Genomic DNA, 16,617 nt, shown 5'->3' on the forward strand with positions numbered 1-16,617 from the left:
ATTTCTTAGCGAATTGCTAGTCTAATTCGTTTGGAATCGAGCCAATGAAAAGTGGGTTTTGATTTCATGATAACTTCGGGTTTGTTCATTTTTGGCGAGTTGCTAGTCTAATTGGATTGGAATCAAGCAAATGAAATGTGGTTTATGATTTCATGACAACATCGGATTTGTTCATTTTTGGCGAATAGCTGGACTAATTCGATTGGAATCGAATGAATGAAAAGTGGGTTTTCATATCATGATAACTTCAGGTTTGTTCGTTTTGGCGAATTGCTAGTCCAATTCGATTGGAATCGAGCCAATGAAAAGTGGCTTTTGATTTCATGATAACTTCAAATTTGTTCATTTTTGGCGAATTGCTAGTGTAATTCGATTGGAATCGAGCCAATGAAAAGTGGTTTTTGATTTTAAGATAATTTTGGGGTTGTTCATTTTTGGCGAATTGCTAGTCTAATTCGATTGGAATCGAGCCAATGAAATGAGGTTTTTGATTTCATGACAACTTCGGGTTTGTTCGTTTTTTGGAGAATTGCTAGTCTGATTCGATTGGAATCGAGACAACGAAATGTGGTTTTTGATTTCATGATAACTTCAGCTTTGTTCGTTTCTGGCGAATAGCTAGACTAATTCGAATGGAATCGAGCCAATGAAAAGTGGTTTTTCATTTAATGATAACTTTGGATTTATTCATTTTTGGCGAATTACTAGTGTAATTCGATTAGAATAGAGCCAATGAAAAGTGGTTTTCGATTTTAAGATAACTTTGGGGTTGTTCATTTTTCGCGAATTGCTAGTCTAATTCGATTGGAATCGAGTCAATGAAAAGTGGTTTGTGATTTCATGGTAACTTAGGGTTTGTTCATTTTTGGCGAATTGCTTGTCTAATTCGATTGGAATCGAGCCAATGAAATGTGGTTTTTGATTTCATGATAACTTCGGGTTTGTTCGTTTTGGCGAATAGCTAGACTTATTCGATTGGAATCGAGCGAATGAAATGTGGTTTTTGAATTCATGTTAACTTTAGGTTTTTTTTATTCTTGGCGAATTGCTAGTCTAATTCGATTGGAATCGAGCGAATGAAAAGTGGTTTTTGATTTCAAGATAACTTCAGGTTTGTTCGTTTTTGGCGAATCGCTAGTCTAATTCGATTGGAATCGTGCAAATAAAAAGTGGCTTTTGGTTTTTGGTTTCATGATAACGTCGAGTTTGTTCCTTTTTGGCGAATATCTAGACTAATTCGATTGGAATCGAGCCAATGAAAAGTTGTTTTTGATTTCATGATAACTTCGGCTTTTTTCGTTTGTTGGCGAATTCTAATCTAATTCGATTGGAATTGAGCCAATTTAAAGTTTTTTTTATTTCATGATAACTTCGGGTTTGTTCGTTTTTGGCGAATTGCTAGTCCAATTCGATTGTAATCGAGCCAATGAAATGTGGTTTTTGAATTCATGATAACTTCAAGTTCGTTCGTTTTTCGCGTTCGATTGTAATCGAGCCAATGAAAAGTTGTCTTTGATTTCACGATAACTTCGGCTTTGTTCATTTTTGGCGAATATCTATTCTAATTCGATTGGAATCGTGCAAAAAAAATTGGCTTTTGATTTCAAGATGATTTTGGGCTTGTTCGTTTTTGGCGAATTGTTATTCTAATTCGATTGGAATCGAGCCAATAAAAAGTGTCTTTTGATTTCATGATAACTTCGGGTTCTTTCGTTTCTTGGCGAATTACTAGTCTAATTCGATTGGATGGTTTTTGATTTCATGATAATTTCGAGTTCGTTCGTTTTTGGCGAATTACTATTCTAATTCGATTGGAATCAAGCCAATGAAAAGTGGTATTTCGTTTAACGATAACTTCGGTTTTGTTCTTTTTTTGCGAATTGCTTGTCTAATTCGATTGGAATCGAGCCAATGATAAATGGTTTTTGATTTCACGATAACTTCGGCTTTGTTCATTTTTAGCGAATTGCTAGTCTAATTCGATTGGAATGAAGCCAACGAAAAGTGATTTTTGATTTCATGATAATTTTGGGTTTGTTCATTTTTGGCGAATTGCTAGTCTAATTCGATTGGAATGAAGCCAACGAAAAGTGATTTTTGATTTCATGATAATTTTGGGTTTGTTCATTTTTGGCGAATTGCTAGTCTAATTCGATTGGAATGAAGCCAACGAAAAGTGATTTTTGATTTCATGATAATTTTGGGTTTGTTCATTTTTGGCGAATTGCTAGTCTAATTCGATTGGAATCGAGCCAATGAAATGTGGTTCTTGATTTCGTGATAACTTCGGGTATGTTCATTTTTTGCGAATAGCTAGACTAATTCAATTGGAATCGAGCCAATGAAAAGTGGTTTTTGATCTCATGATAACTTCAAGTTTTGTCATTTCGTGGCGAATTGCTAGTCTAATTCGATTGGAATCGTGCCAATGAAATGTGGTTTTTGTTTTCATGATAGCTTCGGGTTTGTTCATTTTTGGCTAAAAGCTAGACTCATTCGATTGAAATCGAGCCAATGAAAAGTGGCTTTTGATTTCATGGTAAATTTAGGTTTTTTCGTTTCGTGGCGAATTGCTAGTCTAATTCAATTGGAATCAAGCCAATGAAAAGTGGTTTTTGTTTTCATGATAGCTTCGGGTTTGTTCATTTTTGGCTAAAAGCTAGACTCATTCGATTGAAATCGAGCCAATGAAAAGTGGCTTTTGATTTCATGGTAAATTTAGGTTTTTTCGTTTCGTGGCGAATTGCTAGTCTAATTCAATTGGAATCAAGCCAATGAAAAGTGGTTTTTGTTTTCATGATAGCTTCGGGTTTGTTCATTTTTGGCTAAAAGCTAGACTCATTCGATTGAAATCGAGCCAATGAAAAGTGGCTTTTGATTTCATGGTAAATTTAGGTTTTTTCGTTTCGTGGCGAATTGCTAGTCTAATTCAATTGGAATCAAGCCAATGAAAAGTGGTTTTTGATTTCATGATAACTTCGGGTTTGTTCGTTTCTTGTAAATTGTTAGTCTAATTCGATTGGAATCGAGCCAATGAAATGTTGTTTTTGATTTCATGATAACTTCAGCTTTGTTCATTTTTGACAAATAGCTAGACTAATTCAACTGAAATAGACCAATGAAAAGTGGCTTTTGATTTCGTGATAACTTCGGGTTTATTCGTTTTTGGCGAATTGCTTGTCTAATTCGCTTGGGATTGAGCTAACGAAAAGTGGCTTTTGATTTCATGATAACTTCGGGTTTATTCGTTTTTGGCGAAATGTAAGTGTAATTCGATTGGAATCTAGCCATGAAAAGTAGTTTTTGATTTTATGATAACTTCGAGCTTTTTCGTTTTTGGCAAACTACTTGGGTAATTCGATTGGAATCGAGCCAATGAAAAGTGGTTTTTGATTTCAAAATAACTTAGGGTTTGTCCCTTTTTGGTGAATTACTAGTCTAATTAGATTGGAATGGAGCCAATGAAAAGTGGTTTTTGATTTCATGATAACTTCGGGTTTGTTCGTTTTTGGCGAATTGCTAGTCTAATTCTATTGGAATCGAGCCAATGAAATGTGGTTATTATTTCATGATACCTTCGAGTTTGTTCGTTTTTTACGAATTGCTAGTCTATTTCGATTGGAATCGAGCCAATGAAAAGTGGTTTTTGATTTCATGATAACTTCGGGTTTGTTCGTTTTTGGCGAATTGCTAGTCTATTTCGATTGGAATCGCGCCAATGAAATGTGGTTTTTGATTTCATGATAACTTCGGGTTTGTTCGTTTTTGGCGAATTGCTAGTCTAATTCTATTGGAATCGAGCCAATGAAATGTGGTTATTATTTCATGATACCTTCGAGTTTGTTCGTTTTTTACGAATAGCTAGACTAATTCGATTGGAATCGAATCAATGAAAAGTGGTTTTTTATTTTATGATGACTTCGGGTTTGTTCGTTTTTGGCGAATTGCTAGTCTATTTCGATTGGAATCGCGCCAATGAAATGTGGTTTTTGATTTCATGATAACTTCGGGTTTGTTCCTTTTTGGCTAAAAGCTTGACTAATTCGATTGGAATCGAGCCAATGAAAAGTGGTTTTTGATTTCATGATAACTTCGGGTATGTTCCTTTTTTGTGGATAGCTGGACTAATTTGATTGGAATCGATCGAACAAAAAGTGGGTTTTGATATCATGATAACTTCGGGTTTGTTCGTTTTGCCGAATTGCTAGTCCATTTCGATTGGAATCGAGCCAATGAAAAGTGGCTTTTGATTTCATGATAACTTCAGATTTGTTTGTTTTTGGAGGATTGCTAGTGTAATTCGATTGGAATCGAGCCAATGAAAAGTGGTTTTCAATTTCAAGATAACTTCAGGGTTGTTCATTTTTAGCGAATTGCTAGTCTAATTCTATTGGAATCGAGCCAGTGAAAAGTGGCTTTTGATTTCATGATAACTTCGGGAAATCAAGCCAATGAAAAGTGGTTTTCGATTTTAAGATAACTTCGGGGTTGTTCGTTTTTGGTCAATTGCTTGTCTAATTGGATTGGAATCAAGCCGATGAAAAGTGGCTTTTGATTTCATGATAGCTTCGGGTTTGTTCCTTTTTGGCAAATTGCTAGTGTAATTCGATTGGAATCAAGCCAATGAAAAGTGGTTTTCAATTTCAAGATAACTTCGGGGGTGTTCGTTTTTGGCGAATTGCTAGTCTAATTTGGTTGGTAACGAGCCAATGGAAAGTGGTTTTTGGTTTCATGATAACTTCGGGTTTGTTCATTTTTGGCGAATTGCTAGTCTAACTCGATTGGAATCGAGCCAATGAAATGTGGTTTTTGATTTCATGATAATGTTGAGTCTGTTCGTTTTTTGTGAATAGCTAGACTAATTCGATTGGAATTGAACCAATGAAAAGTTTTTTTTAATTTCATGATAACTTCGGGTTTTTTCATTTGTTGGCGAATTGCTAGTCTAATTCGATTGGAATTGAGCCAATTTAAAGTTTTTTTTTAATTTCATGATAACTTTGGGTTTGTTCATTTTTGGTGAATTGCCAGTCCAATTCGATTGTAATCGAGCCAATGAAATGTGGTTTTTGAATTCATGATAACTTCAGCTTTTTTCGTTTTTCGCGTTCGATTGTAATCGAGCCAATGAAAAGTTGTTTTTGATTTCACGATAACTTTGGCTTTGTTCTTTTTTGGCGAATTGCTATTCCAATTTGATTGGAATCGTACCAATAAAAAGTGGCTTTTGATTTCAAGATGATTTCGGGCTTGTTCGTTTTTGGTGAATTGCTATTCTAATTCGATTGGAATCGAGCCAATAAAAACTGTCTTTTGATTTCATGATAACTTCAGGTTCTTTCGTTTCTTGGCGAATTGCTAGTCTAATTCGACTAAAATCGAGCCATTAAAAAGTGGTTTTTGATTTCATGATAATTTTGGATTTGTTCATTTTTGGCGAATTGCTACTCTAATTCGATTGGAATCAAGCCAATGAAAAGTGGTTTTTGATTTCATGATAATTTTGAGTTTGTTCGTTTTTGGTGAATTACTAGTCTAATTTGATTAGAATCGAGCCAATGAAAAGTGGTTTTTATTTAATGATAACTTCGGATTTATTCGTAATTTGCGAATTGCTTGTCTAATTCGATTGGAATCGAGCCAATGAAAAGTGGGTTTTGATTTCACGATAACTCGGGTTTGTTCATTTTTGGCGAATTGCTATTCTAATTCGATTGGACTGAAGCCAATGAAAAGTGATTTTTGATTTCATGATAATTTTGGGTTTGTTCGTTTTTGGCGAATTGCTAGTCTAATTTTGCTACAACGTTAGGGTTGCAAACCCAAGTGCAGGTTGTCGCAAGTGGTAAATCTCGGATGTCCGAGGTCGAACCATAGGGAATTGGAAGGAAATAAACTAGTCTATGAGTAGTAAACGGTTGGTGGAAATTCGACAAAGACGAACACTAGAGCGTCGGGGTATCACTTCGGATAAATGATTAGAAATTGCCCTTGATCTTTAATTTAACTCATATGAAAATCAACCAAGGAGTTATCTCATATGGAAGATAAAACATTAATCACAAATATATTGAAAGATAGATCTTGATAATTGTTTGAGAGAATATGTCAAAATAAGTTGTTGGAATGTAGAGATTATCTAAACATTTACTGTGCCAAAATTGTTAACAATAAATCAAAGTCTTTAACAAACCAAAACCATTTGTAGAACATATACTTCAACCAAGTAAGAATATGAACATTGAAGAACAAAATGAAAAATCAAAGACAATACTATGCATTCACCAAAGTTTCACCACTAGCTCTAGCTAATGGTTTAGAAATACATAATGAAATGCTACAAAGAAAATGAAGGAAACTAGAATATGATGGAGAGGAATTGATCCTCAAAATCGTGGCCAAGGTCCCCTTTTATAGGCAAAGGAACATCCAAAACACAAGTAGGCAATGCAACTTGTTTCTGTCCAGCTTCAAGACAGCTGTAACATGCAACTTGATGGCAATTTTCAGATACATTGTGCATCGAATTTGGACTTATTATCAACAGATAAATTATTTAAAATCAAGTTAGGTTTCCATTGGTCCAAATATCAGGTTCATTGGATCTATATAACTCCAGATATGACAAAAACAATGAGTACTGCTTCACAGGTAGACAAGCTGTATCCGGCAGTAACAAGCTGGACTTTGTATGGTAATTTTGGCTGCTTTGTGTTACGAATTTGACTTATTGTAAAACATGAAAGTTGTAGAAAAATTCCTTATCTTTCCAACCCGGCTTGAATCATCTAGGTTCAATGTCCGTAGCTCAAGTTATGATCATTTTACCTACAGCTGCTTTTTGCTTGAGACAGTCACTATTTTTGACTTTTCAACATTATTTTCCTCCACTTGCTCCACTTGTTCTAAATTGGAAATACATGTGAAATACATCAAATAGATACTCTTTCAATTGTATAATACTCATGCCATGTATGTAAATACGTATTTCAATTAATTGCATTTTTAACGATGTATTTATGGAAATTGAATTTACGGCAAGAGAATTGAAATTAGAGACTAAAATTAGTGTTTTGAAACAAAGTGAATGTAAAATGTCTTGTAAATGATATATCTCTGAAGCACTTTTAGATGCTAATCACACTCCCCAACCAAGATATTGCTAGGCTCTAGCAATAAAAATTCAAAAATAGTTCAAATGAAATAGCTTGTCGCATTTGTCTCAAGATTCGAAATTGCTTATCAAAATTCTTCTAAGGTTTGCTACCAAAATATAGTCTAACTTGTCCAATGCAAGACTAGCATGTGTGTGTGCATAATCAATTCAATCACATACTTTTTTAAATTGGACTCATCCTGACCCTCAATGGTCAATTATTGCTCTCTTCTCTTGTGGGATGCACACCCTCAAACTTGATTTTCTAACTATTTTCCCAAGGTGTGATTTATGGTTAAATTTATATACTATTACTCACCCTCTCTAGTTTGGTTAGATTTTACTAATTCTAGCTCGATACATCAATAAATGAGGATTCTCCTTAATTTTGACTGATTCAACCTCCAAGAATTGACTAAGCTACTGATCCATTATCAAAGGTACAATTCTCTAAAATAAGTGTTTGGGACTTAATCAAGGCATGTAGTGCGTCTTCTTTTTCATGCACCTATTTTTTTCAAGTCTGCCGTGCATATTCTATTTCATGCACGAGCCTATCTCTTTTTATGTATATAATTGTCCTCATTGGGCTCTTTTAGGGTAGCTTCACAACATAATAGCTTTTTCCCTTCTATGCAATGATTAGTGCAATGCCCCTCATTAAACACATATTCTCGAAAATCGATCTTTAACTTAATATTTTCACCTAATTATCATCTCATTGGTATTAAGCAATCCACACAAAATTTAACGTACATGGAATCCACATCTATCTCAATGTCTCCCCACAATAGCTCAACCACCACAAACTATCCTAGAATTGGTTTAGTTGGATTTTTTTTTTTTTGGGGTCATAGTTAATTCTACATATTCTATCTATTGATCCAATCTAAATAATATGTGATTTTCATAATTGTGCTCAATGTAGATCAATCTAACATGAACAAGCTTAAACAAAATCAAAGCATCATCCTCTAGTCACAATAATATAAAAACAATTTCAAATATTATCATCGGTCAATAAGAACCTTTTTTTTTTTTTTTGAACATTTTGATTCCTTTCCCCCAACCTAAATGAAACATTGTCTTCAATGTAAAGATTAAATGTGCAAAATATATGAAGGACAATAAGGAGCAAAATTTTGAACAAAAGGACGGGTTTTGAGCTTTACTTGAAAAGTCTGCGTAAACTTGGCCTAAATGAACCTTCTATTTCATTAGTGAAAAAAATTGACAATAAAAGAAAAACACCTAAAACAAACACACAACACTATAATACTGAAAATAAACCTACAAAATGAAGCAATGAGAAAAGGATATCAATATTTAGAATCATGTATAGCAACAGACTCTTCCAATCTAGAGAAATTCTCAAAAAATGGTTTCAAATCGAGCATTGGCTCTTGAACACTTGAAATCATATGCGAATTTTTAGAATTATCGCTGAATTCAAATTCTAGCGCATCAGATGAAGTTGTAGTGATAAACTGATCATCAACAAGTTGTTCAATAAGATCTACTTAATGCAAATCATCTGTATCTCCATGTTGCTTGCAAATGTTAAAAACATTCATTTCCACCGTCATATTTCCAAAAGAGAGTTTTAAGATACCATTTCTACAATTTATCAACACATTTGAAGTAGCAAGAAAGGGACGTCCTAAAAGGATAGGTATTTATGCATTTGAATTTAAAACAAGATGTGTGTCCGAAACTATAAAATCAACAGGATAATAGAATTTATCATTTTGAACTAGAACATCCTCTACAACCCCTCTTGAAACTTTTACTGAACGATCAGCAAGTTGAAGTGTTGTTGCTATTGGTTTAAGCTCTCCCAAACCAAGTTGCTCATACACAGAAAAAGGTAATAGATTAACACTAGCACCAAGATCAAGCAAAGCACATTCTATCCTATTATTTCCAATCACACAAGAAATTGTGGGACAATCAAGATCTTTGAATTTAGGTGGAGTGTTTTGTTGAATGATTGAGCTCACATTCTTTGTCAAAAATGCTTTCTGTTGACCATTAAGTTTTCTCTTGACAGTGCACAAGTCTTTTAAAAATTTTGCATATGAAGGAACTTGTTTGATTGCATCCAATAATGGTATGTTAATTTTGACTTGTTTGAAAAGTTCAAAAATTTCAGAATTATGGTTGAGTTTTGAAATTGGTTGCAATCGTTGAGGAAATGGAGCTGGAATGGGACATTTTTCAATAATAGGGTCAGAAATGATCTTTTTCTCACTTTTGAAAACGTCATTTTCTTGCTTTGAAGTACCACCATATTTTAGTTCTTTTGAAGGGATGGTTTTGTCAATAATTTTTCCTCTACGAAGAGTTGTGATGAAGTTGGCATTTTCTTGTTGACTTTCAGAAGAACTAGAAGCATTTACATTAAATTGCCCAGAACGATTTGGTTGAGGTTGAGCAAGAAATTTGCCTTTCTCTTGAGAACGTAAAGAAGAGGTCAATGAAGAAAGTGTGTTCTTGATTTCATTTATGGCTTGTGAAGTTTGATTATTAATATTTGCTTGTCCTTGCATAAAAGACTGCAATGTTTCCTCAAGAGTCTTTGATTGTGGTTGTGGAAAAGAAGGAAATTTTGAAAGCCCTTGAGGTTGTGATAAATGAACACGATTATCATCTCTCCAACTAAAGTTGGGATGATTTCTCCATTGTTGATTATATGTTTCTGAGTATGGAGAAGAAAAATACTTTTTAAAAGTGTTCATAGCATTGGCTTGATCATGTAAAACTTCTTTGAAAGTTGGAATGTTAGGACAATCATGCGTAAGATGACCAAAAGTTTCACAAATGCTACAAATTTCATCATTTTGCACGGGTTTAACTTCATTTACTTTCCTTAATTCCATAGCTTCAAACTTTCTAGACAAACTAGCAATCCTAGCATTTAGATCATTATCTTGACTCAATTGATATTTTCCTCCACTAGAACTAGCAAGACTAGATCTAATTGAGTTTTCGATTGGTTTTACTGTTTGCTAAGATTGAGAATTTTTAGCTAGATGATCTAGAAATTCCAAAGCTTCATCTGGATCTTTATCTAAAAATTCACCATTGCACATCGTTTCTACAAATTGTTTTGTTTCAAGAGTTAGGCCCTCATAAAAGAAACTTATAGTATGCCATTTTTCAAAACCATGATGTGGGCATGTATTTAATAAATATTTAAATCTTTCTAAACATTGAAAGTACGCTTCATTGGTTTTTTGAGAAAAAATTTGGATTTGTCTTTTCAAAGCATTATTATGTGCTGGAAAGAATTTCTTCAAAAACTCACATTGCATTTCTTGCCATGTGCCAATGGACCTAGGTTTTAAAGAGTTAAGCCAAGTTTTTGCTTTATCTTTTAGAGGAAAAGGAAACAATTTCAACTTAACAATTTCGTTGGGACAAGTTTGATCGTTAAATGTGGCACATACTTCCTCAAATTCTTTAAGATGCAAATATGGACATTCGGATTCTAAGCCATGAAAATTAGGAAGTAATGGAATCATACCCGGCTTGAATCGAAAATTATTAGCATTAAGAGGGAAAATGAAACATGAAGGAGTAGAATTTTGAGGAGGTTGCAAGTAATCACACATGGTTCATGCTTGTTGGTTTTCATTTTCATCATGTACGCTTTCATTATCAGCCATGGTAGAATATGTGAGTGAGTGCTGAGGTGAGTCAAATAAATTACTAAAGAAAGTTTCACAATTATCTTTAACTAAATGATGAGAATTAAGTTCACGATACCAATATGACATAAAATAACAAAAAGTAGATATAACGAACGAAAATTAGGTGGCACGGCCAACCATATAATAAGAACAAAAATTAGGTGGCATAGCCAACCATATAATAAAGAAACGGCAGATCGGAAGGCTTGGCCTTCCCTCTAAAGAAAGAAAATAAATAGAAAATAAAAACGAAGGAGGCTCGGCCTTCCTTTAAAGTAAAATAACTAAAGTAATAAAATTGAAAAAGGAACGAGTGTACTTGATTTATGAAGAGTATGAAAGAGAAGAAAACCTCACAAAAAGTAGTAAAAAATAATCCTTGACGCAAATCCCCGGCAACGGTGCCAAAAACTTGCTACAACTTTTGTGGCGCCCCGAACTTAAGCTTTGAGTGTCACGTACTAAACATAAAAACTGCAGCCTTCGTTACATGTAAATACTTTTAAAAGAAAGTATTACGTGTTAGAAACTTATTTTCAACTTGGTAAAATATCTCTCATAAAATTTTAATGGCCAACAGAAGCGCATGTCGACAAAATTATACTTTATATTTACGGACTCTGCACTGCCACGATTAGTTGGGGCAGCAAGTTCAATTATTTTTATAAAATTCATCCCAACTCCATTTTCTATGAAATTTATGAAATTAGAAAGGTATTTCCAAGTAGTTTTCTAGGTTAAAATAAAAAAAAATTCTAAGATCATATACTATGGCGTTTTACTGAAAACAGTGAGGTATTGCATAGAAATTTCAGATTTGAACCTTCAATGTTTAAAAATTCATAACTCAGGCTACAAATATCCAAATTGAGTGATTCTTGTGCCCATATTAAGAAAACTAAATGAATAACGTAGTATTATTTTCAGAGTCTCAAACGGACGTTTATGGAGTCAGAAATAATGTGTTGAAGTTGACCCAAAAAAAACTGTCCTGTTTCTGCCTTTTTATCACTTGCAAGGGAAAGTAAAAACAAAAAAACGTCTCTTAACATAACATGATAGATATAATTACATAATTTACTTCCAGTACCATATTACATCATGTCTTATACATATGTAAAACATATGGAAAGTAGTCAAACAAAACAGAAACTTCGATGTAAAATAATTTTGTCCTTGATCTATCATCGATTTTGCCGACTGACTTCCACCAACACCACAATTATGAATATGAAAATTTAATATGAAATACTATGAGTATAAAGAATACTCAGTAAGATACCATGCTCGGATTTAACATGTTAATACTACACAAAAGAAAGCATTCAAACACATACTTGCACATTCCGGCTTGCCTGTGCCCTTTGGACTTGTCCTAAGGCATAAATAGATATCTAACTTTGTGGACTTGTCCATGTCTTTCATATTATGGTTTTCATGCATAACTTAAGCATAAATATTACCATGAAATCCTACCACTTAAGCATAGAAAATAACTTACAATAAAACTTGAAGAAATCTTGGTTGAAAAATGAATTGAGAAATGCTAGGCTGGTCCTCTTCTTCCCTCACGTTTTCTACCCTTTTAAAACAAGTGATAAGCTGTTTTTCATGCAAAGGAAATAAAGGGCAGCAACATTTCTATTTATAGGTGAGAAAAATGATTAATTATGGGTGACACTTCAAGAAATTCAACACGTGTGGGCTGCATGGTTTCATTTTCTTAAATCCAAAACACCTCATGCATTAGTTAGCCACCTCATGCTTAAATTAAAACACCTCATGCATATATGTTTCATCAAATTCTCAGCCAAGTGGAGAAACAATGTTTAACTTTAGTAATTAGGTGTAAAATGGACATTTATCCCAAACCCCTAATTAACGAATTATTTGGAAAAACTTTTAATAAATCAACCAATGCAAAATTTAGCAACCATAAATAATTTTTGGCCATACTAAATTTTGAAAATTTAAATTGCTATTCTAAAAATTAAATGAGCACAAAATTCGGAGTATTACAACTTTAAGGTTGCAAACCCAAGTCCAGGTTGTCGTAAGTAGTAAATCTCGAAAGTTTGAGGTCGAACCACAGGGAATTGGAAGGAAATAAACTAGTCTATGAGTAGTAAACGGTTGGTGGAAATACGTCGAAGACGAACACTAGAGCATCGGGGATTCACTTCAGATAAATGAGTAGAAATTGCCCTTGATCTTTAATTTAACTCATATTAAAATCAACTAAGGAGTTATCTCGTATGGAAGATAAAACATTAATCACAAATATATTGAAAGATAGATCTTGATAATTGTTTGAGAGTCAAAATAAGTTGTTGGAATGTAGAGATTATCTAAGCATTTATTGTGCCAAAATTGTCAACAATAAATCAAAGTCTTTAACAAACCAAAACCATTTGTAGAACATATACTTCAACCAAGTAAGAAGATGAACACTGAACAACAAAATGAAAGATCAAAGACAATACTATGCATTCACCAAAGTTTCAGCTCTAGTTCTAGCTAATAGTTTAGAAATACATAATGAAATGTTACAAAGAAAATGAAGGAAACTAGAATATGATGGAGAGGAATTGATCCTCAAAATCGTGGCCAAGGTCCCCTTTTATAGGCAAAGGAACATCCAAAAGGCAAGTAGGCAATGCAACTTGTTTCTGTCTAGCTTCAAGACAACTGAAACATGTAACTTGATGGTAATTTTTAGATACATTTTGCAGCGAATTTGGACTTATTATCAACAGATAAATTATTTCCACTCAAATTTAGCTTTCCATTGGTCAAAATATCAGGTTCATTGGATCTATATAACTCCAGATATGACCAAAACAATGAGTACTGCTTCACAGGTAGACAAGCTGTGTCCAGTAGTAACAAGATGGACTTTGCACGATAATTTTGGCTACCTTGTGATACGAATTTGACTTCTTACAAAACATTAAAGTTGTAGAAACATGCCTTATCTTTCCAACCTAACTTTAATAATCTCGGTTCAATGTCCACAGTTCAAGTTATGATCATTTTATCGACAACTGCTTCTTGCTTGAGACAGTCACTATTTTTGACTTTTCAACATTATTTTCCTCCACTTGCTTCATTTGTTCTAAATTGGAAATACATGAGAAATACTTCAAATAGATACTCTTTAAAATGTACAATACTCATGCCGACATGTATGTAAATACGTATTTCAGTTAATTGCATTTTTAACGATGTATTTACGGAAATTGAATTTATGGCAAGAGAATTGAAATTAGAGACTAAAATTAGTGTTTTTAAACAAAGTGAATGTAAAATTTCTTGTAAATGATATATCTTTGTAGCACGTTTTGACGCTAATCAAATTCGATTGGAATCGGGCCAATGAAATGTGGTTCTTGATTTCGTGATAACTACGGGTATGTTCATTTTTTGCGAATAGCTAGACAAATTCAATTGCAATCGAGCCAATGAAAAGTGGTTTTTGATTTCATGATAACTTCTGGGTTTTTTGTTTCATGGCGAATTGCTAGTCTAATTGGATTGGAATCGAGCAAATGAAAAGTGTTTTATGATTTCATGATAACTTCGGTTTGTTCATTTTGGCATATTGCTAGTCTAATTTGATTGGAATCGAGTAAATGAAATGTGGTTTTTGATTTCATGATAAGTTTGGGTTTGTTCGTTTTTGGCGAATAGCTAGACTAATTCAATTCGAGTCGAGACAATGAAAAGTGGTTTTTCATTTCATGATAACTTTAGATTTTTTCGTTTCTTGGCGAATTGCTAGTCTAATTCAATTGGAATCAAGCCAATGAAAATTGGTTTTAAATTTCGTGATAATTTCAAGTTTGTTCATTTTTGGCAAATTACTTGTCTAATTTGATTGGAATCAAGCCAATGAAAAGTGATTTTTGATTTCATGATAGTTTTGGGTTTGTTCATTTTTGGCGAATTGCTAGTCTAATTCAATCGGAATCGAGCCAATGAAATGTGGTTCTTGATTTCGTGATAACTTCGAGTATGTTCGTTTTTTACGAATGGTTAGAGTAATTCAATTGGCCAGGCAGTGAAAAGTGGTTTTTCATTTCATGATAACTTCATGTTTTTTCGTTTCATGGCGAATTGCTAGTCCAATTCGATTGGAATCGAGCCAATAAAAAGTGGTTTATGATTTCATGATAACTTCGGGTTTGTTCATTTTTAGGGAATTGCTAGTCTAATTCGATTGGAATCGAGCAAATGAAATGTGGTTTTTGATTTCATGATAAGTTTGGGTATGTTCGTTTTTACGAAAAGCTAGAATAATTCAATTGGAATCGAGCCAATGAAAAGTGGTTTTTGATTTCATGATAACTTCAGGTTTTTTCGTTTCGTGGCAAATTGCTAGTCTAATTCAATTGGAATCGAGCCAATGAAATGTGGTTTATGATTTCATGATAACTTCAGTTTGTTCATTTTTGGCATATTGCTAGTCTATTTCGATTGGAATCGAGTCAATGAAATGTGGTTTTTGATTTCATGATAACGTCGAGTTTGTTCATTTTTGCCGAATCGATAGACTAATTCGATTGGAATCGAGCCAATGAAAAGATGTTTTTGATTTCATGGTAACTCCGGGTTTTTTCCTTTGTTGGCGAATTGCTAGTCTAATTCGATTGAAATTGAGCCAATTTAAAGTTTTTTTTTTATTTCATGATAACTTCGAGTTTGTTCATTTTTGGCAAATTGCCAGTCCAATTCGATTGTAATCGAGCCAATAAAATGTGATTTTTGAATTCATGATAACTTCCGGTTAGTTCATTTTTCGCGTTCGATTGTAATCGAGCCAACTAAAAGTTGTTTTTGATTTCATGATAACTTCGGCTTTGTTCATTTCTGGCGAATTACTATTCTAATTCGATTGGAATTGTGCCAATAAAAAGTGGCTTTTGATTTCACGATGATTTCGGGCTTGTTCGTTTTTTGTGAATTGTTATTCTAATTCGATTGGAATCAAGCCAATAAAAACTGTCTTTTGATTTCATGATAACTTCGAGTCTTTCGTTTCCTAGCGAATTGCTAGTCTAATTCGACTGGAATCGAGCCAATGAAAAGTGGTTTTTGATTTCATGGTAATTTTGGGTTTATTCATTTTTGGCGAATTGCTAGTCTAATTCAATTGGAATCGAGCCAATGAAAAGTGTTTTTTGATTTCATGATAATTTCGAGTTTGTTCGTTTTTGGCAAATTACTAATCTAATTTAATTAGAATCAAGCCAATGAAAAGTGGTTTTCATTTAATGATAACTTCGAGTTTTTTCGTTTTTTGTGAATTGCTTATCTAATTCGATTGGAATCGAGCCAATGAAAAGTGGGTTTTGATTTCACGATAACTTCAGGTTTGTTCGTTCTCGGCGAATTGCTAGTCTAATTCGATTGGAATTAAGCCAATGAAAAGTGATTTTTGATTTCATGATAATTTTTGGTTTGTTCGTTTTTGGCGAATTGCTAGTCTAAATCGATTGGAATCGAACCAATGAAATGTGGTTCTTGATTTCGTGATAACTTCGGGTATGTTCGTTTTTTGCGATTAGCTACACTAATTCAATTGGAATCGAGCCAATGAAAAGAGGACTTTGATTTCATGATAACTTCAGGTTTTTGTTTCGTGGGGAATTTGCTAGTCTAATTCGATTGGAATCAAGCCAATGAAAAGTGGTTATGATTTCATGATAACTTCGATTTGTTCATTTTTGGCATGTTGCTAGTCTAATTCGATTGGAATCGAGCCAAAGA

The 16,617-nt window shown here is 33.5% G+C and overlaps 1 protein-coding gene across 1 annotated transcript; it reads right to left on the minus strand.

Moving 5' to 3' along the window:
- Positions 1-8,475: 8,475 nt before the first annotated feature.
- LOC111389303 lies at positions 8,476-10,035 on the minus strand. Its single transcript, XM_023014222.1, has 3 exons — positions 9,408-10,035; positions 8,884-9,215; positions 8,476-8,643 (listed from the first exon to the last, which is right to left on the minus strand). Exons 1-3 carry the CDS (start codon positions 10,033-10,035, stop codon positions 8,476-8,478), a joined length of 1,128 nt encoding a protein of 375 aa, XP_022869990.1.
- Positions 10,036-16,617: the final 6,582 nt, after the last annotated feature.

This window comes from Olea europaea, unplaced genomic scaffold (genome assembly GCF_002742605.1).
Source record: "Olea europaea var. sylvestris unplaced genomic scaffold, O_europaea_v1 scaffold575, whole genome shotgun sequence".
In the NCBI taxonomy this organism is placed as follows: Eukaryota; Viridiplantae; Streptophyta; class Magnoliopsida; order Lamiales; family Oleaceae; genus Olea; species Olea europaea.